This window comes from Elephantulus edwardii, unplaced genomic scaffold, assembly GCF_000299155.1.
Source record: "Elephantulus edwardii isolate Elephantulus edwardi_28Jun2011 unplaced genomic scaffold, EleEdw1.0 scaffold00219, whole genome shotgun sequence".
In the NCBI taxonomy this organism is placed as follows: domain Eukaryota; kingdom Metazoa; phylum Chordata; class Mammalia; order Macroscelidea; family Macroscelididae; genus Elephantulus; species Elephantulus edwardii.
In genome coordinates, this window is record NW_006399969.1 from 337,144 (window position 1) to 359,626 (window position 22,483).

The following is a 22,483-nucleotide window of genomic DNA, read 5'->3' on the forward strand; positions in this document are numbered from 1 at the left end:
GGCCTAGTTTTCACAGCTGATATTGAGCTTCTCCAGCAGTTCTTTCCACAGATGTAATCAATCTGATTCCTATGCATACCATCAGGTGAAATTCAGGTATATAACCTGCGTTTATGTCTCTTAAAAATGTATTTGCTATGAATAAATCATTGATTGTGCAAAATTTGATCATTCTCTCAATGAACTGCCTGTCCCTTATCTGGAATCTAGTTTCTTATCTTGCAAGTTCTCAGTAATTGTCTCATGAAAGAGAAATTGCCTTTTAACAGAGGCAGGTTCTTTCCATCAAACAAGGAAAGGAGCTGGCAGAGGCTGAGGGAGACATGAAGGGGTGGAACAGGTCCCTGGAAAAGGCCTCACTTTATGTCTCAGTTAATAAAACCTTTGGAACAAGTGTAACCTTGGGAACATGAGTAACTCAATTTTGTGAAACTTGTATTGAATAACACACCTCACATATGTCCCCAGATATTAATAATGAAATAATTTGTCAATTAAGCTGGTTTTCACGTTGTAACTTTCAAAGTAAGTTAAAATTTTTGGAAAGAATATACTTACAGTTGAATTTCAGGTTTAAACATTTCCCGGAAATCCCTTCTCAAGGGGCAGCCATATAACTTCAAATTATACTTTACTTTCTAGAAAAGAAAAAAAAATGTTTTTGTTATTTTGAGCATTTTAGTGTATTGACAACATTATTATTTTCTTACCAAGTCTTCTTCTGGTCGATGTCTCAGAAATGACCTGTGAGAAAGGGAGAAGACATTTTCTATTATTTACTTCCATTTCTTCTTTACAAATTTAAGAAACTAAAAACTAGTACTTAATTTAAATATAGACTTTCCTTTATTAAAAGGTACCACAAACAAGCAAATAAATAACCATAACTACAAAATACTGAGTGTTTCTGTGTGGTAGCCATTTTCCACATGTAATGGTGAATTCTTACAACAATCAAGGCGTAAAATGTCGTTCTCCATTTTTGCCTGTGACACCATTGTTGGAAATGGTATGAGACTTACTCATGGTTTACAAACCTTGCTTTACTACTAAGAAGGCGGCATTATTAGAAAGTCCATGTCCACAGAACTATTCTGAAACATTTCTGGGCAATATATTAGTAGATCCAAGAATAAAGTATTTCAGACTCAGTAAGAATAAGTGTGTCAGAAATTTAGTGAGATTGACCCAGGATAGAGCAGGATTCAGAGCTATTGTGCATAGGGTTGCTATCAGTGTTAGTCAATTCGATGGCACAGAACATTATCAACACTAGATGTGCCATTTGAAACTTCAGCCATCTAATTTATATATTTTTTGTGATGGACTTCATCTCCTCCATGAATGAAAGAATTTACTCCCACAAAATCACTCTCTTCCACATATTTTTGCATTGTTATGTCTTTTCATGTTGACTGTGGCTTAGAGAATCCTATAAACAACCTTTCATTGTATCTACCTTGCCCCTTCCTCCTCATCTCTGGCATGTTTAACTCTGCTGTAAGAGTTACTGTGTCAGTCTGTCTTGTGTTGTAATGATCTTTATCTCCCTCTAACCCTCCACCACTCCAGGCATGAAGTTTTCTCCTAAGGACTGGGACCTCTTGGCAATATTCTCAGTCCACAGAGAGTAGAACTGCAAACCCAAAGGTGATGTCTCTCTGGAGGTTTGAATCCTGCAGGGACTCAGAGGGGGAAAGATGGGCAGTCTCCTTGCACATAATTTACAGCCTCCAAAAACCTGCTGGAGGGTCAGTTTTGAGTTAATTTGGACTGGGAAGAAATGAGTCTCCCATATAGTGCCTGGTTTGTCAATGCTCAAAGTTAAATAACAATCACTAGTCAAAGCTTCATTGTTATTGTTGTAGCTGTGTGCCATATAGTTGCCTGTAACTCATAGTGACCCTATGAACAATAGCTCTGCAGCTTGTCCTATTCTGAGCCAAACTCACTTACTCTGACACTCATCTCATCCAGGGTCTTCCTCTCCTTCGTTTTCCCTCCACCCTTCCATGCATGATACCCTTCTCTAAGGACTGGTTCCTCCTGACCACAGGGCCCAAGTATGTGAGATGGGACTCCAAATCCTTGCCTCCAAGGAGCAACCTAGTTTCAACCTCTCCAGGATGGACTGTTTATTCTCTTGGCAGGCCATAAGATGTTCAATACTTTTCTCCAGCACCACAACTCAAGGGCATTGATTCTTTTTCTGTCATCTTTATTATTGTCCAACTCTCAGATGCATAGCAAGCAACTGAGAAGACCATAACCTGGATTAGGTGCATCTCAGTCTCTAGACTGACATCATTGCTCTATAGCCTCCTGGAGAGGACCCTAAAAGCAGATTTTTCTAATGCAATTCATCTTTTGATTTCCTGACTTCTGGTATCAAGAGTGTTGACTGTAGAAACTGAACTGGTTAACAAGCTTAATAACTTCTTCATCTGTCCTGGTGGTGTCAATTGGCCAAATGCTCAGAATCTTTGTTTTTTTTATGTTGAGCCTCATTTTATATTGAAGACTACAGACCTTGACCTTCTGCAGCAAATGCTTCAGGTCTTCCTCAGTTTAAGCAAACAAGGTTTTGTCATCTTCTCTAGAGAGCAGAGAATGAGACATGGTGACAGAGGGTTATGAGAATCTCTGAAAGGGTCAGGAGTGAGAATAGCATAGCCCCTCACTGCACTAGCAGATAAAGAGCCCATAGTTCAGCCCCATGGTTCTCCCAGAGTCACAGCAGCAGCAAGGAGCTATTTATTGTTGACTCATAGTTGTGGTACTGAGAATGGGATTTATTAGGGAAGTTGTAAAGTACCATTGAGTCATAGACAACTCATAGTGGCCCTGTGAATGCAAGACCCTGAACACTTGTATACCTTTTTTTTCCCCACTTGTATAACTTTTGTCATTTCTCCATGTTCATAGAGTTTCCAGAGGCAAACCATTTAGGAAGTGGATGTCACTCCCACTTCCAAGCTTGTTTTAATCAGGAAGCTCCTCCAAACACTGTCTACCATGGGTAACCCTTATATTTGACACATCAGTGTCACAGTGTTTAGCAACACAGCAACCAGAGTTACCTCTGTACAGCAATACACAGACCAGTGCTATACCACTTAGAAGAATGTTTGACCAAAAACAATTAAAACCAGGCCTGAGAACCCAAATGAGTTTTTAAATAGGAGGTTGAATCACATCACCTCACACTCATTAGGGAGTCAACATTCCACCTTAAACCTCATCAGAACCATCAAACAAGCCTCTGTAGAATCTGGCTCCTGTAGACGACTTTTAAACTGGATTCTAGCATTAGGGAAGTATTTTTAAGAAGAGAAGGAAGTATATTTGAGAAGAAGTATATTTGAAAAGGATATCACCCAGTGCAAACCCAGGTTTTAGCCCAGCATGTTCCAAGGCACAATTCCTCAATCAGTTCAGGCTCTGGTTTTGGTTGAACAGTCAAATCAAAATCATCCAGCAAGATATGACCCAGAGTAGTTATCAGTCAGCTTCTCCTTCAAGCGACTGTCAAGAACAGCAAAAACCTTTAACTGTGGCCAACACAAAAGCAAGAAGCCTTAAGTCATACTTTGCCACAGTTTCTCCATAGCAGTGCCACAGTCTCTCCACCACCATCACCAGGGTCTCACCACCAGGATCTCATTCTCAAAAGGGTCTTGGTCTAGTCTCCCTCAAATTTTGCTGCCACAAGTCTTGTTAGTCAATGCGGGAAGCTCTCTTTCTTTTATCCTAGTCCTACAGATGTTGATAATTTGCAACACCATGAGTCTGCAGTTAAGGTAGATGGAGAATAGCGGGGGGGCTTAACATAATGGCTTAAAAAAAGCCAATTTATAGGCTAACACTGCACATCTGCATAATGCAGGTTATTGATGAGTCTTCCTCCAATCCTGATGTCACATTCCTCCTCATAAAGCCCAGCCTCCCAAATGATCTGTTCCACATATAGACTAAAAAGTATGGAGACAGGATGCATCCCTCATGTATTCCTTTCCTGATTTTGAACCATGCAGTGTTTCCTTGCTCTGTTCTGATGATGCTTCCTGGTCCAAGTATAGGTTTTGCATGAGCACAATCAAGTGTTCTGGTATTCCCATTTTTGTCAAGGTTAGCTACAATTTGTTGTGATACACAAAGTCAAACACCTTTGCAAAGTCAATGAAGCACAGATAGACATTCTTCTGGTATTCTCTGCTTTCAGATAATATCCATCTGTCATTGATTATTATTTCCTTAGTGCCACAGCCTCTTTTAAAACCAGCTTGTACTTCTGGTAGTTTGCTGTTGATGTTATTTATTGTTCCAGACCATTTTGGATAATCTTCAGCAGGATTTTGCTTTATATTAATATATTTCAGAACAGAACAAGAAATTACTATATTAGGAGAGATAGCCTATTTCATACCTTTAAAATCCAAATGTTGCAATGCTTTCATCAACTAGTAATATTTTCTCCTGATCTCTTCTATCTCACTTACTGCCGCAACCAAGCATTACAATCTGCAACATCGAGTCTTCCTTACACTCTCTAAAAAAATTTTAGAGTTCCCCAGCGGTCCCGTGGTTCTGTCTCTTGTTTCAACAGTGTTTGGACGGAACAGACCCGGCGACTTCCCCCCTTCCAACCTCCGACTACCCTCAAACTTCACCTCCAGGTGTAACCTCGGGATCATCTCAACCATCTCCTATTTTCGGGACCAGCTAACACCTTTTTTTTGTTAGCCCCAAAACCTCGATCAACTATGAGCTCTCAGATCCGTCAAAATTATTACGCCGAAGCAGAAGCTGGCGTCAACCGTCTGGTCAACCTGCACCTGCGGGCCTCTTACACCTACCTCTCTCTGGGTTTTTATTTTGACCACGATGATGTGGCCTTGGAAGGCGTGGGACACTTTTTCCGCCAGTTGGCAAGTGAGAAGCGCAAGGGTGCCAAGCGGCTCTTGAAGCTGCAAAACCAGCGTGGCGGGCGAGTCCTCTTCCAAGATATCCAGAAGCCATCCCAGGATGAGTGGGGTAAAACCCTGGACGCTATGCAAGCAGCGCTGGCCTTGGAGAAGAACCTGAACCAGGCCCTTCTGGATCTGCACACCGTGGGTTCCGCCCACACTGACCCCCATCTCTGTGACTTTCTGGAGAACCACTTCCTGGACGAGGAAGTGAAACTGCTGAAGAAGATGGGTGACCGGCCATCTGACCAACATTAGAAGACTGGGCGGCCCCCAGGCTGGGCGACCCCCAGGCTGGGCTGGGTGAGTATCTCTTTGAGCGTCTCACCCTCAAGCACGACTAGGGGTCTGTGGGGACTTGCAGGGGGAAACCTCTGCGTCCCCCTGCCAACAGCAGCAAGCTTCTCTATTCCACCCTGATGTAGAATCTTATCCACCCAGAAGCCCTTCGCCCAAGCCTTGGACCAAGTGAAACAATAAAGCTTTTTGCAACAGCTTAAAAACAAAATTTAAAAAAATTACTTGAAGGATATGCCTAGTGGCTCAACACCATTTTGTTCAGTTCAACAAGAAATCATGAGCTCTGATGGCCTAGTGGCAAGAAGCTGCACTGCAATCCCAGAGCCATGTGGTTCGAATCCACCTGATGCTCTGCTGCAGAAGGAGGGACAATCTCGTCCTGTACCAGTCATCCAATTTGACGGCACACACACAAAAATAATAAAATAGAATTTCAGAAAAAAGGAAATAAATTAAATTTAAAATTATTACCACTTTTCAAAAACTCTTGCAATAGTAACTAATTATAGAAAAGTATCATGTATATGAGTGATTGAATGAACCACAATGTGAATGAAAGATTGTATAAAACATGACATACATGAATGAAACACAATGTAAATAAATTATTGTATGTAAACCAATAAAAAGAAAGTGTTGGACATACACACACACACATACACAAATCAGGAACTGTATGCATCAGAGTTGTATCTGTTCACCATATTTCCTCAATTGGTATGCTGAGCAAATAATCTGAAAAACTGGACTATCTGAAGAAGTATTTGGCATCAGGATTAGATAATCTTGATAATTCATTGATAAATATAATTCTGATAATAAAGATAATTCATTAACAATATTATGCAGATAATACAGTGTTGCTCACTGGTAGTTAAGAAGACTTGATGTATTTACTGGTCAAGCCTAATGATTATAGCGTTCCATATGAAATTACATCTCAACATAAAGAAAACAAAAATCCTCTCCGCTGGACCAATAAAGACCACTAAGAAAAATGGAGAACATTTTGAATTTGTCTTCAAAACCATTCCCTTTCATTTGAATCTATAATCTGCACTTTTGGAAGTAGCAATCACAAAATAAAATTCTTGCTTCAGGCAAATCTATGATCAAGATAAAAGTAAAAATATGAAATGCACAGGGAAAAAAAACTCAGAATATTTGAAATCAGCACTATCCTGTCAAATCTGTAGCTTCTACCTAGCGTAGCCACAGTCATTGTTGCTGTTGCTGTGTGCCATCAATCCAGAACCTATTCATAGCTGACCCTCCAGCAGGTTTTCAGAGTCAGTAAATCATCAGGAGGAGATCATTCACCCTTCTGCAGAGCATCTGGTGAGTTTAAATGGTGTGCCTTTGACGTGGCAGTGCAACTCCTTATGTCTAGGCCACCAGAAGACTAAGGCACACCTGATTTAGGCCAGGATCTTTTTAATCACTTGCTATGCATCTGAGAGTTGGAAAATGAATAAGGATGACAGAAGACTCTATGCCTTTGATCTGTGGTGTTGGAGAAGAGTCCTGAATATCTCATGGATTGCCAGAAGAATAAACAGATATGTCTTGGAATAAGTGCAGCCAGAGTGCTCTTTGGAAGCAAGAATGATGAAGCTTCATCTCTAATACGTTGGACATGTTGCTAGGAGACACTATTCCTTGGAAAGTGATATCATGCTTGGAAAGATGGAAAGTCAGAAAAAGAGAAGATTATTAACCAGATGGATTGACAGTGATTGTAGCAATGGGCTCAAGAGTATCAAAGATACTGAGGATGGCACAGGATAGGACAGGATTCAAGTCTGTTGTTCACAGGTTTCTTAAGAGTTGTACTTCACTCAATGACACCTTTGCTACAGTTAAACAACATAGCTACAGCTGTGTAGAATTAAGAGACAAGTATATAGAGTAGAAAGGTTTTTGGCATGTGTGACTTCCTCCTTAAGATGTTGTTGTTATGTGCCAGTTAGTTGGAACAAACTCATAGCTGACCCTTCAGCACGTTTTCAGAGACTAAAATCACATGAGAGGAGATTGTCTACCTTTTACCCATTGAGCAGGTGAGTGGATTTTAACTATTTGCCTTTGAGCTGACAGTGCAACTGCTTTGAGACTATGAATACGTAAATGAAGCTTACTTTTGTTTATACAATTAAATTGGAGGATATTATGACTCAACCTTTGTCTTGTTTATCTCAAAATACTTTTATATTTAGTCTTAACACATTTTGCTTATTGTTAAAACTGAGAGCAGTATCAAGCCAAACACATTAATGCTGAAAAGAACTCAATGAATAAACATCAATTGATTAAATTATTGGGACTACAATGATCAAAAACTAAGTGCTTATGACAAAGATGATTACTTACTTATCAATTACGTAAGAAAAATTGTGCCGAAAGCATATTTTAGGAAACCTATAAAAAAAAGCACAAAACACAAAAGTGAAAATAATGAAGTTTTAATAGCATCATACTTTACATATTTGCATGAAATTTTAATCATTTACAGCGATAATCCTCTTGCTAAACTGAATTCCTGGGATTGGTACATACCTCTAGCATTTATCCCTTTCCCTCCTTTATAAATATCTATTGATTGCTGGATATATTTGATAGATATTTATTGACAATTCAAAAACCTATTACAATGATGGCAATTTCTTTTGACTCTTTTGTCCCACGTGACTATTTTCTGTTATTTATTTTTCATAAAAAGTCTTCTTGCTACCAGAGATTAAATTGTACAGGTAAGGCACTATTTTAAAGTTTAGCATAATTTCTAGTTTTGGTTCACAAAGATAGAAAGCTATACTATTCAATGAAATGATAGAAGTTTAAAGAAATTAAATTGTTTCTTTAACCATACTGACTGGCTACTTTCAACATACAGAGACCTCTTGCCCTGAGCTCCTATTTAGCTAGCCATTTCAGATCTGCTGTTGCTGTTATGTGCTGTCGAATCACCTGAGATTCATAGAGACCCCAAGTACAACAACCCTAAACCCTGCTCTATATCACTTGAAAATTTCACTTTCTCTGACCCACCTACTCCCATTACCCAAGTCACTAAATCAATCCATCTCACTGAGGGTCTTCCTTTCCTACGCATGACGTCCCACTCCAAGGACTGATCCCTCCATGCAACGTGTCCAAAGTATATCAGACGAAGCTTCATAATCCTTGCCTCCAAGGAGCGGCCTTCTTTCACCCTCTCCAGGATGAACCTGTTTGTTTGTTCTCTTGGCAGTCCATGGTATATTCAATACTCTTCTCCAGCACCACAGCTCAAAGCCATCAATTCTCTTATCATCCCTAGTCATTGTACATAGCTCTGATATATAGCAAGTGATTGCAAAGACCACAGCCTGTATCAGACTGACATCGCTGCTCTTCAGTACTTTGGAGAGGTCTCTGACAGCAGACTTTCCCAATGCAATACGTCTTTTAATTTCCTGAATGCTGGTGCCAATTTCAGATCTAGATGACCTTATACCCTGAATCCAAGTTGGATCCAAGAGAAATATTTCATTGACAACTCTCCCTCATTCTCCTGAAGCACCTTGGACATCAAGTTGTTAAAACATTAGTCATTATGTCTTATTTCAAGATAATAAGGCTGTGTTTGGGATTTCAAAACTGGATCATTAATTGGCATGGATGAAGGAGCAGACATCTATTTGTTATTTAATAAATTCTCTAAGGGATTCTCATCACGAGCTAAGTTTGACAATTACTATCTAGAAATGGACTGACTCAAGTTGGTTTGTGATTTCTAATTGCCTGAAAAGGAAGTCACCACTCAATGCTATTGTGTATTGACTTTTATGCATATGTTTCTTAGAAGAGTTAGTCTCCATTTTTAACACCCTACTAACCACCTCCTTGCAAGGAAAGGCTGCAGTTGGAGATTTCTCCAGGTTATCGAGGGACAACGATGTCAGTTTGAAGAAGAAGGTGCACTTGATTGAGGCCATGGTCTTTTCAACTTGCTATGCATCTGAGAGCTGGACATTGAATAAGGATGACAGAAGAATATGATGCCTTTAAACTGTGGTGTTGCAACAGAGCACTGAATATCTTATAGATCACCAAAACAACAGATATATCATGGAGAAAGTGCAGCCAGAATGTTCCTTGGAGGCAAAGACTTTTAGCATGTTGCTAGGAAAGGCTAATCCTTGGAGAGAAACATCATACTTGGAAATGTGGAGGGATGGCAAAGGAGAGAAAGACCCTCAAATCAAATGGATTGGCATGGTGACTGCTGCAATGGGCTCATGTGCCAGAGATTGTGAAGATGGCACAGGACAGGACAGGGTTCAGATCTCTTACTCATAGGGCCACTATGAGTTGTAATAACTGCCAAGAAGAGGCAACAACTCAAGGGTTCAACAGATGAATGGATAAACAAACTGTGTTCTATGTGGACTCCAGGCCAAACCTCCTGCCCTTGAATCAATGCTGATTCATAGTGAGGAGAGAGGACAGAGTAAAACTACTGCACAGGATTTACAAGGCTGTGAATCTTCATGGAAACAGACGACCACATCTTCCTCAGCTGCTAGGTGGCAGCTCTGACCTTTTAGTTAGCAGCTGAGTGTGTTAGCTATGTTACTAAAGCGTGTGTGTGTGTGTATATAAACAGTTGACACATAGACACAAGCACGTGATGGAATAATATTCAATAACAACATGGATGAACTTTGAACATACTATGATAAGTGTTAAAAGGCAGACACAAGATTACATAATGTGTAAAGTAGCAATTTATATGGAATATATTATTGTTGTTATGTGCTATCAAGTTGCCCGTGACTCATAGCGACCCTATGTACAACAGCCCTAAACCCTGCTCTATCCTGTGCCAACCTTATTGTCTCCGACACATTTATCCCCATTACGCCAGTCACTGAATCAATCCACCTCATTGAGCGTCTTTCTCTCTTGTGCTGTCCCTCCACCCTCTCAAGTATGATGTACCTCTTCAAGGACTGGCCCATCCTTGCAATATGTCAAAAGTATGTCAGATGGAGCTTCAGAATCCTTGCCTACAGGGAGCAGCCTGGTCTCACCCTTTCTAGGATGATGTTGTTTGTTCTCCTTGCAGTCCACGGCATATTAAACACTCTTCTCCAGCACCACAGCTCAAAGGCATCAGCTCTCCTCCTAGCATCCCTAGTCGTTGTCCAGCTTTCCGATTTATAGGAAGTAATTGCAAAGACCATGGCCTGGATCAGGTGAACCTTAGTCTTCAGACTGACATCATTGTTTTGGAGAGGTACTATGGAGAGGTCTCTGACAGCAGACTCTCCCAATGCAATATGTCTTTTTACTTCCTGGCTGCTTGTACCAAGAGTGTTGATTGCGGAGCCAAGCAAATGAAAGCTGTTAACAATCTTGATCTCTTCCTCATTGCCATCATATAAATATATGCACCAACAACCAGCGCAAAGAGGAGGAAATAGAAGATTTCTACCAACTTTTACAGTCAGAGATAGAATAAACATGCAATCAAGATGCATTAATAATAATGGGTAACTGGAATTGTAAAAGCTGGGAACAGAGAAGAAGGATCAGTAGTTGGAAAACATGGACTTGGTGACAGAAATGAAGCTGGAGATAGAATGATAGCATTTTGCACAATCAATGACTTATTAATTGCAAATACATTTTATAAGAAACAAATGCAGGCTGTACACATGGATATCACCTGATGGTAAGCATAGGAATCAGATCGATTATATCTGTGGAAAGAATCACTGAAGAAGCTCATTGTCAGCTGTGAAAACTAGGCCAGGTGCTGATTGTGGAACAGACCACCAACTACTTGTATGCAAGTTAAGCTGAAGGTGAGGAAAATTAAATCAAATCTACAGGAATGAAAATTTGACCTTGAATCTATCCCACCTGAATTTCAAAACCATCTCAGGGACAGGTTTGAGGCCCTAAATACTAATGAGTGAAGACCAGATGAACTGTGGGAGGATATCAAGAATATCATTCAGGAAGAGTGCAAAAGTTCATTACAAAGAGGAGGAAGAAAAGATGAAGATGGATGTCAGAAGAATATGGAATCTATCTCCATCATTTCTGCTAAATTGGAGCCAACTTAACAGCTGATCCTTTACTGGGTTTGTGAAGCTGTAAATAAATTTCTTAGTGGGAGAATGCTCATCTTTCTCCCCTGGAACTGCTAGTGGATTTGATGAACTACCAGAGTGGCCTTCGGGTCACAAAGAGCCTAACTTTTATGGGTTACACACCAGAGTTTCCTAGAAAAGACAAACTCAGAGACAGAATTTGACTCAAAGTCACCAGGAACTGGAAATAGAATTGGAAATGGGTTATTGCTTTCTGAGCACAGAGTTTCTATTAGAGAGACTGAAAAGGTTTGGCAGTAGATAGCAGTAGTGGTTAAATAATATAATGAATATCAGTGAATCATACGTGTAAAAATTGTTAAAATGGCAAATTTTACCACAATTTAAAAAATTCCTTTGCCTCACTGGCAAATGTGTTTCTAAGCACTGTTATCAATTTTAAAAGTGTGCAGCAACATGTTAATAAAATTCACAGCTTGAGAGTCTCTGGAGAAGGCCAAATTATCACTGGTGTAAATTGGAAAATGGAATTAAATTCCCCCCCTCATTTCCCTAGCAATGAGTTGCAAGCTGAAGAGCTCAATGTGGGAATGGGCACCACAAAGGTTAGGGCAGCGTGAGGATGTCAGCTTCTCACCTCTATTAACCGCAGGAGGGGAAACTGTCACCATCAACATCAGCATAAATCAATCTGCAGTGTAAACCAATTCCCATACGGTCAGACAGATATGGTCTCTATGATCCCACACCTAAGAATTCTAACACCAATCATTCTGTTCTATTTCTGGATCTGAAATCTGTTGCAATGGCCACAGAGATTTTACAGATCCATAGTGATAATTATGAGATTTACTGGGAAAGTTGCTGTTGAATCAAGGATGACTCATGGCTGTCCTATGAACAACAGACCTGAACCCTGTCCTGTCCTGCACTATCTTCATGATCTCTGACACACTTGAGCAAATTGTGGCAGTTAATGTGTCAGTCCATCTTGTTGAGGGTCTTCCTCTCTTTTACCAACTTTCCACCTTTCCTAGCATGATATCCTTTCCCAAGAAATGTCCTTTTCTAAAGACATGCCCAAAATGTATTAGATGAAGCTTCACCATCCTTGCCTCAAAAGAACACTCTCGCTGCACCTTCTCCAAGACATATCTGTTTGTTCTTTTGGCAGTCCATGGATATCCAGTACTTTTCTCCAACACTACAACTCAAAGGCATTTACTTTTCTTCTGTCATCTTTATTCATTGTCAAGCTCTCAACACATAGTAAATGATTGAAAAGACCATGGCTTAAGTCAGGTGCACCTTAGTCTTCAAGCTAACATCATTGCTCCTTAGTATTTGGGAGAGGTCCCTGAGAACAAACTTTTCCAAAGCAATGCGTCTTTGGGTTTCTTTACTGATAGTGCCAGGAGTGTTGATTCAGATCTAGGTAAAATGAAATACTTGACAATTTAAATCTTTTATTCATCTATCATGATTTTACCTATCAGCCCAGTGGTCAGGATTTTTTGTTTTCTTGATGTTGAGACATAATCCATATTCAAGACTGTAGTCTTTGATCTCATGCAGTAAGCATTTCAAGTCCTCCTCACTTTCGGCAAGCAAGGCTGTATCATCTGCAAGCTGTTGATGAGCCTTCCTTCTATCCTGATGCCACATTTTGCTTCATCGAGTCAAGTTTCTGGAAGTATTTGTCCAGCATATATATTTAATAGATATGGAGAAAAGATACAGCCCTGAATTATCTTGATTTTAAACTATGCCATATTCCTCTGCTCTGTTCAAACAATAATATCTTGGTCTACATATAGGTTTCATATAAGCATTAGTACATGTTCTGGGATTCCCATCTTCTCAATGTTAACCATGGTTTGGTATGATCCATGCAGTCAAATGCCTTTGTATAGTCAAGAGGACATAAATAGACATTCTTTTTGTATCTTCTACTTTCTGCTAAGATCCATCTGTCCATTCTAGTTATGAGCAGAATAAAATTTCTTAGGACAGCTTCTCTAGGGTGCCCAAAGACCCTTTGACTTTCAGCCCCACAGCTTGGTCAGTGTTACAATGTCCTCTTAGTCCTGCCAATTACAACATCTCCCTTCAGTCCTCTATCAAACTTGGCCAAAGGTCTCTTCTGAGTCTGGCTCTATGGCTCAGCAGTCTCAAATAAGTTGAGTCTTATGTCAGTCTCTGGTTCTCTGTTGAGGCTGCTGCTGTTCTGAAGTCCTGATAGGCCCTGGTCTGACTGGCCCAGGGATCTCTGGCCCCAAAGAATGTGTGCTGCATTCTCTTCCTTCCTAGAAATGAGACTCCCATCTTCTATTGCTAAACCGGCTCACTTTAAACCTGATGGAATGGCAAAATGGATCAATCTCACATTGAATTATTTACCCAGCTGGTTAGCATATTCCCACTCAGCCATGTGGTGGAAATCAAAGCCAAGGAGCTAGAAAAGTATGTTGCCTACAGTGCAGGGACTGATGTAAAGTATTAAAAGGTAAAGAAAAAAGGGGGAAAAAAGATGGTAATAAGGAAAGGGTTTAATTATTTGTCATGATTCAAATGTAATATTTAACTTGGCAAAAAGTTCAAAACCAATTGAAACTTGACATCAGTTAAATTTTGGAGGAGGACCTGAAGCACTTGCTGCAGAAGGTCAAGGACTGCAGCCTTCACTATGGATTGAAGCTCAACATTAAGAAAACAGATACTCATCACTGGTCTGATGGGCAGCATCATGATAGATGGTGAAGAGACTGAGATTGTTGACAGCTTCGATTCGCTTGGCTCTACAATCAACACTCTTAGTACCAGCAGCCAGGAAATTAAAAAGACAAATTGCATTTGGAAAGCCTGCTGTCAGAGACCTCTCCAAAGTACTGGAGAGCAATGATGTCAGTCTGGAGATTAAGGTGTGCCTGATACAGGCCATGGTCTTTGCAATCACTTGCTATGCATCAGAGAGATGGGCAATGACTAGGGATGATAGGAGAATGGATGCCTTTGAGCTGTGGTGCTGGAGAAGAGTGTTGAATATACCACAGACTTCTAGGAGAACAAAATTTGTCCTAGAAAGGGTGAGACCAGGCTGCTCCTTGGAGGCAAGGATTCTGAAGCTCCATTTGACATACTTTGGACATGTTGCAAGGCGGGATCAGTCCTTGGAGAGGGACGTCATGCTTGGGAGGGTGGAGGGATAACACAAGAGAGGAAGACCCTCGATGAGATGGATCGATTCAGTCATTGGGGTAATGGGGGTAGGTGTGTCAGAAACAGTAAGGTTGGCACAGGATAGAGCAGGGTTTAGGGTTGTTGTACATAGGGTTGCTATGAATCACAGGCAACTTGATGGCACATAACAACAACAACATGCCAGTCACTAATGCTAATATTGATAATAATTACCTTTTAGTTCACCATTTGCTTTATAATGTAAAGAGTAAGACAGGTCAATAAAACAAAACTTGCCCTTTGACAACAATGTATTTCTTGCGATTGCAGCCAACAGCTACTTGGAACACCTAGAACAAAGTAAGACAGATGGTAAATTCTATGTTTCTGATTCATGTGATGTAAAATGATTACTAAAGCTAAAAGCAAGTGTATTTTAGATTTTAGCAAATAACCTTTTTTATTATTATTAATTTCAATGAACATCTACAGAGATTTTGGAATTTCATTCATTCACTGTTGCACTTTTCTCCCCGCCCACCCCACCCCCACCCCTACTCCCAGCAAATAACCTTTTAAACATAGTCTTATTATATTGCTCTTATGCTATTTCTCTCCTTTGTTGCTTACCTTGTTGCTCTTTTTCTACTTTCTTTTCATTCTTCCCAAATGCTCAAAGGTTCTCTTTTTCCCTACATCATCATCTGGAGAACCAATCTAATGCTATCGTCATCATCATCTCTAACCATGAGTGTTAATGAGTGATGTTCTAAACATCATCTGGCATACTGCCCTTGCCTTCAGGCTGAACTTTTTTTGTTGTTGTTGTTTGGTTTTTTCTTTTTGTTCTAAGGACTGTAGTCTTTAATATGGATTGAAAAGCTCAACATCAAGAAGACAAAGATTCTCAACAATGGGCCAATTGGCAGCACCATAATAGATAGGGAAAAGATTGAGGTTGTTAACAGCTACAGCTTGGATCGACAATCAACACTCCTGGCATCAGCAGTCAGGAAATCAAAAGATGAATTGCATTAGATAAATCTGCTATCAGGAACCAGAGTATTGAGAAGCAAAGATGTCAGTCTAGAGACTAAGGTGAGCCTAATACAGGCCATGGTCTTGGCAATTAGTTGCTATGCATCAGAGAGCTGGACAATGGCTAAGGATGACAGAAGAATTGATGCCTTCAAGCTGTGGTGCTGGAGAAGAGTCTTGAACATACCAAGGACTGCCAAGAAAAAAAAAATAGGTTTGTTTTGGAGAAAGTGAAACCAAGTTTCTCCTTGGAAGCTAGGATTTTGAAGCTCTGTCTCACACACTTTGGGCAAGTGGCCAGGAGAGACCAATCCTTGGAGAAGGACATCATGGTCATAAGGGTGGAAGGACAGAGCAGGAGAAGACCCTGGATGAGATGGATTGATACAGTGACAGGGGCAATAGGGGTAGATGTGTTGGAGTCAGTGAGACTGGCTTAGGACAGGGGAGGCTTCAGAGCTGCTGAACATAGGGTTGCTGTGAGTTGTAGGTGACTTGAAAGCACATAACAACAAACAACTACTAATGTGATTCTTCCTCGACCATGTTGCTTTTTTCTTTTCTACTTGGCTCCAGGAAATGCTTCTCAATGCATTCTACTTCTCACCTTCTCCCAGGCTTTCTGGTGGTATCTGGATAGCTGCACTCCGTAAGTTGTATTCTTCAACAAGGTGAACTGAGAAAAGCTCTGTTACTTGCTTCCTTCTCAGAGGGATTTGAGAGTCACGAAGGTGGAGACAGGGTACGAAGGCCAACCGAACTTAGAGGATTTAAACACCCATTCCTGCTAAACCAAGATCTTTCAAGCTTCATTGAAAAGGCACATTCCACAGTGCAAGCTCAGGAGGTTTGCCTCCTGAACCACCTGATCTCACCATAGGACTTGAGTTTGCTCTTCCAATGACTCTATCCACGGTTGCTGCTGCCCACTACCATTAAATCTTGGCTCTTCCACCAAATGTGATCAGAAACATAGGCCTGTCCTTCATCTTTGTTAAGAAACCCTTATGTGGATACACCACACATGGTTGGCGGAGGTCTTCAGATGGATCATAGCCAGGACCCACCATCACTTGATCTTATTTGTAACATCCCTTCTCTTTGAGGTCCTGGGTGACAAGTCACCCAGCCTCAGAATCATCAGCAAGGGCTGGTGTTACAAATGGAAGTAAACCTGTATGTTGGCTTTGAAACAAAGCTGCAGGTATGGACTGTGGGGAGCGTGAGTAAGCTGCTTTCTAGGGCACCCAGTGAAGCAGGTCTACCTTGTGTTCCCAAGTCCTACACACCAAACTAGGTAGCTTGTGACATGTGGTCTAAACAAAAACCAAAAAACAACCCACCAAATCCCAGTACATTGCTTTTCTCTATGTATACTATCATCTTCAATGCAGGAGCAGATGTAGCAAACACTCACCATCTGATACAGCACAGGTGAGGCAGGAAATTGAAAGGACCTCGGCTCAGATACTGAAGTAGATAATACCTCAGATGGAGTTGTTGTCATCTCTCCTTGGGAAACTTCATCTTGGAAGGAATTATTAGCATCCTCTGGGACCAGTGTGCCAGGCTGGCCTCTTTACATTTCTGGTTCTTCGTTGAAAACTGACTGGCAGTTGTGCTGGCTGCTCTGCCAAAGGCTCTCAGGACATTCTGTCACACAGGTGACAGACTTCCATTGAAGTGGCTCTGAAATTCATTTGGTGGACAACTTTAACAAGAGTGCAACTTCACTGGACAGCATTCTGTTGTCAGAGGCTGACTCCATAACAGCTCATAATAACTTAATTCAGTTTGGGCCAATGTTAGGTTACATCTAGTTTTTCAGAGACTGTAAATTGCACAGGAGAAAATGGCCCATCTTTCTCCTACATAGTAGCTGGTGGATGTGTACCTTTGGGTTGGCAGCAGAACTCCTTACCACTCAGATATCAGAGCCAATGAACACATAGAGACAGAGCTAGGCCATGTCTCTATACAATATTCGTCTGTGAAACTGGCGATGAGCTTGCTTATGGGTATAGGAGCATAAGAAGAGCCCTTGTAGCCAGGTGGATCCAAGCAAGATTATATCATTGACACTTTCTATCTCTTCTCCATCTATCATGATGCTGCCTATTGCCCTGTTGTTGTTGTTATGTGCCATCGACCCTTTGAACAATAGCTCTGAACTTTGCCCTATCTTGAGCCAATCTCACTCTCTCTGACACACCTGCCCTCATTGCCACAGTCATTGTGTCAGTCTCTCTCATCCAGGGTCGTCTTCACCCTTCCAAACATGATGTCATTCTCCACGGACTGGTCCCTACTGGAAACATGCTCAAAGTACCTGTTGGCTTGGTGGTAAAGATTTTTGTTTTCTTGATGTTGAGGTGTAATCCACATTGAAGGTTGTAGTCTTTGCTCCTCTGCAGCAAGAATTTCAAGTCCTCCTCACTTTTATCAAGCAAGGCTGTGTAATTTGCATAGTGCAGGGTGTTGAATTTTCCTCTGATCATGATGCCACATTCTTTTTCAGACAGAGTATCTTCTTGAATGATTTGTTCTGCATACAGATTGAATAGATATGGAGAAAGGATACAGTTCTGATACACACCTTTCCTGGTTTTAAAGTTGCTCAGTGTTACCTTTTTCTGTTCAGAGAATGGCTTCTTAATCCACATATAGATTTTGCACAAGCATAATTAAGTGGTCTAGAATTCCCATTCTTCTCAATGTCAGCCATGATTTGTTATAATCTACACAGTCAAAGAGCCTTTACATAGTCTATAAGATACAAATAGCTATCTTTTTTTTTTGTATTCTTGGCTTTTAGTCAAGATCCAGCTAACATCAGCAATGATATTCCTTGTGCCAGAACTTCTAAATCCAGCTTAGATTCCTGGCAGTTCTCTGCCACTGTACTGTTCTAGATGTTTTTTAATAATCTTCAGCATGATTTTACTTGAATGTAATACTGTTGTTTTGTATCATCAAATCAGAACTGATTAATTGTTGACATTGTAGCAGGTTTTCAGCCCATTTTTAGAGTAACTGGTGCTTTCGAACTGTGTTTCTTTGGATTAACAGTGCAATTCCTTACCACTAAACCACTAGAGCTCCCACCAAAGCATGTGATATTAGGAGTCCCTGATGTCTTTGAATTGTGTTGTTGGAAAAAGTGCTGAGAACAAACAGATATGTCTCAGAGAAGGTGCAGCCAGATTGCTTCTTGGAGGCAAAGATGATAAAGCTTTGCCTTTTGTACTTTGGGCATGTTGCTAGGAGGTTATTCCTTAGAGAGGGACATTATGCTTGGAAAGGTGGTGGGATGGTGAAGAAGAGGAGGACTCTCAACCAGGTAGAGATTGACACAGTGATTGCAGCAATGGGCTCAAGTGTGTTAGTGATCTTGAGGATGGCACAGGATGAGACTGGGTTTAGATCTGTTTATAAGGTCGCTATGAGTCATACTCAGCATTGAAACAACATTATTTGATTACAGTATGTGTACATCACATTATCTTAGTCTATGATGATATGAAATTTACTCTTATACATGTTCCACAAAAGGATTATGAAAACAGGGTTGAATTACCCTTATAAGGAGTACAGTATACCCTGTACAACTCCCATTACACAACGTGCTGACAGATGCAGAAATAGAGTTGTTGCTGTTCTGTACCTTTGAGGCACCTGTGACACATAGCGACCCTGTGTACAACAGCTCTGAAGCCTGCCCTGTCCTGAGCCAGTCTCACTGATTCTGACACACCTAATACTATTGCCCTATTGCCTTGATACAGTTATCAAGCCATCTCATTCAGGGTCCTCCTCGCCTGCACTGTTCCTCCACCTTTCCCAGAATGATGTCTTTCTCCAAGGATCGGTCCCTCCTGGCCCAAAGTATGTGAGACAGAGCTTCAAAAATGAATAAATGATTGAATTGTTTAAATAAGCCAGAATAGATGGGATATCTTCTTAGACAAACCATGTTAAATTTTAGTTGTTCTCATCCATTTCTGAATTCTTTCATTGTTATGTGCCATCCAGTGGGTTTCAACTCAACAACTTTCTGTGTAACAGTACAAAAGGTCCCCAGTCCAGTGCCGTCTTCACAATATTAGAAATGCCTGAGTCCACTGCCACAGCTGCTCAGCCAAGCTGTCTCCTTGAGGTCTTTGTCTTTTTTTTTTTTTTGACCCTCTATCAAGCATGATGTTCTTCTTCAGTGATTGGTCCTCTCTGATGACCTGTCAGCGAGACAAAGTCTCATAAAAATTCCTTTTTTTAAAAAAAAAATGTGTTTTTTTACAATATTCTTCTTATCGAGATCCAAGATGGTGGCGGAGGCAGAGACAGCGTGGTGAGCTGCGGGAGCAGCGAACCACTTAAAGCAGGGCCATTATGGCCTTCCACAGACTTCGGCTTATTGATAATTGAACACTTAAACAGTTGATGACTGGCCCTTCAGTGAAGATCAAGGCTCAACAACAGGAATTCAAGGATTCCCAAGGAGAAATGGGTGAGTCTCGTGGCTCCCACCCCCCCCCCGCTGCAGAGCCTGCGCCACGCCACACAGCTGCTGCAGCTCCATGAGGCTTCCACAGCCGGAACAAATGGATTCCCTCACCCAGGGTGGATGCTGGGCACCAGCCCTCCTCAAGACTGGTACAGTGAAGCCACCACACTGAAGCAAGGTTGACTTGTTCTGGAGAGAATTCTTGGAGCCAGGATGGTGGCTGGGGGTGCCGTGTGCCTCCCGCCAGCCTCTCACACTGGGGGAGGGCGCACACCCTGCTGGCTGCCTGTGTAGGGGGTGGGGGATGGGATGCATGCCCGCCATCTGCAGGTTTGGGTTTCCTTGGACAGGCCAAAGAAGACTATTACCTATACAGTGGATTGCTGAAAGTCACTGTGAGTCTGATGACCTTAACAGTGGCAGCATGCACGAGAGGAGCAATATCCTAAATGCACCACATATTTTGTTCTGTTGAATGCTTCTGCCAAAAGATGGTTAGACCTGGGGGGAGTCTGTTCACAATTCTCAGGTTCCCTTTACCATATATAAAGGGGGAGGGCAGTGACACCTACTTCAAAATGTAGTATGACCACTTATGGGAGCGTAAAAGTGGCAGTGCTGGAATTGGAAACACTATCCCTGACCACAGAGTCCTCAGTCAGGCGAGGGGACCAGACTGAGGTAGGGGCAATTGGAGGGGGAGTATACCAGCCACCTCCTGGGGGTGTTGCCCTGATTGGGATGGGCTGCCCTCAGCCCCTGGCTTGGGGCAAGCCATCTCGGCCCTCAGGGTGAGCTCCTTAGTCCCCAGATTGTGCCATCTGACCCCTGGGTGGGGGAGGGGGACAATTAAAAAGAATGCCTAGGGTATCCAGAGAATGTTACTTAGGCCACCTTCTGCCACCCTCCCCTCCAGTAAACCTGAAAGCAACACCCTCAAAACCCTTCTATTTGTAACTCACAAGTTTGTTCTCTCTAGGTTTACTCTCTTTCCTATAGGTAAACTTAACACTGTGTTTTACTCCAGAATTGACCCTGAACCCAGTGCCAGTGACAAAAAGGAAATACAACTGACAGCTAAGGAAGCAAAGGAGGATGGAGCCTCTGGGTTCAACCAGCCTTCCCCACTGGACCCACCTGAGAAAACACTTTGCAGTCTGGAGGGGAGCAAATGACAAGAAAATATCTTCTAACAGAGCCAGAAGGCAAGCAGCTTTAACTCAAGACCACCAGTAAGGAGATAAAGTGTCCTCCCTTCCCCCCTTTACATCTACGCCCCTGTTCAGCATGAAGAAGCCAGAGAGTCTGCATCCGATTCCCAAATCAATAAGACAGTTGGTTTAATTACCACTGAAAAATGCGTGTCACTCCTCTCTAGCATCTGGTCCTCACTAGACCCTCATCATTTCCTTCACCTTCTCCCCCCACCGACCAAACTGTGCAGCTCTGCAGCTGCATCCTGGCCCATCCTCACCCTTCTGCCCCCAACCCTCACCTCCTTATACCCCCAATATGTTTTTCCCAATTAAAAAACAAACAAACAAATAAACACCAATATTCTTCTTACCAAAACCATTTATGAAAAATAGGAACAGCATCGGAACATGTATCTCTGGATTGGAAATTATTATATTGTTAATATTTCTAGCCTTAAACTTAAAAGATTATATTGTTCAAAATTATTTGTATATATTTGTTTAAATTTTTCCCTCTTTTAACAACTGGGATCTAGAGGGAAGAGAAAAGACCATAGAATGACCAAAATTACTGGGGCGGCTATTGCTGACAGTTTAGGGCCTGTGTCAGGAAAAGGAAGTCTTACTCATAAACAATGCCTCCAAAGGTAATAAAGGAGGTCAGAATTGCTTCCACTGTGGAAAGCTGGGCCACTTCAGTACAGTGTCACAGACGAGAGCCACAGATAGGCAAGGGAGTAGAGAGAAAGCTCAACTCACTTGCTTTGAGTGTGGATCTGAAGGACACTTGGCCAAGGGTGGCCCACATCAGGTCCTCGTGGCTGGCAGGACTGACAGGCCCCAGCTCCCAGCTGGAAACAAAGGAGGACACTTCAATGATTTAGATCCTCCCAGAAGAGCTGTGGGGGAGCATTAAAATTACTGGTAAGTATATTCGTTTTCTCCTGGACACAAGAGCCTATTATTTGGTCCTAAAAGCCTTCTGATGTCCCAACTCTTCTCACTATTTCTTTGTTGTTGATGGAAAACCTCATAAGCAGTTCCTTACTTCACCTCTGCCTTGCATGCAGACTTCCGAGCTGTAAAACAACCCAGTGGTAGATGGAATTTGGTCCTGGACTTAAGAACAATAAATGACATAGTTGAGCCTCTACATCTTGTGGTTCCTAACCTTTATGCTATAATAGACAAAGTGCT

The 22,483-nt window shown here is 41.5% G+C and overlaps 1 protein-coding gene across 1 annotated transcript in view; it reads right to left on the reverse strand.

Annotated features, from left to right (window-relative positions):
- The window catches only part of LOC102872647 (chromosome unknown open reading frame, human C1orf101), an 86,785-nt gene that overhangs the window by 31,212 nt on the left and 33,090 nt on the right, over positions 1 to 22,483 (reverse strand). The window contains exons 8-11 of the mRNA XM_006898074.1: positions 14,849 to 14,901; positions 7,638 to 7,685; positions 711 to 744; positions 559 to 638 (exon numbers count right to left, since the gene is read on the reverse strand). Of these exons, the coding sequence (XP_006898136.1) occupies positions 559 to 638; positions 711 to 744; positions 7,638 to 7,685; positions 14,849 to 14,901 (215 nt within the window). The remainder of the gene's footprint in view (positions 1 to 558; positions 639 to 710; positions 745 to 7,637; positions 7,686 to 14,848; positions 14,902 to 22,483) is intronic.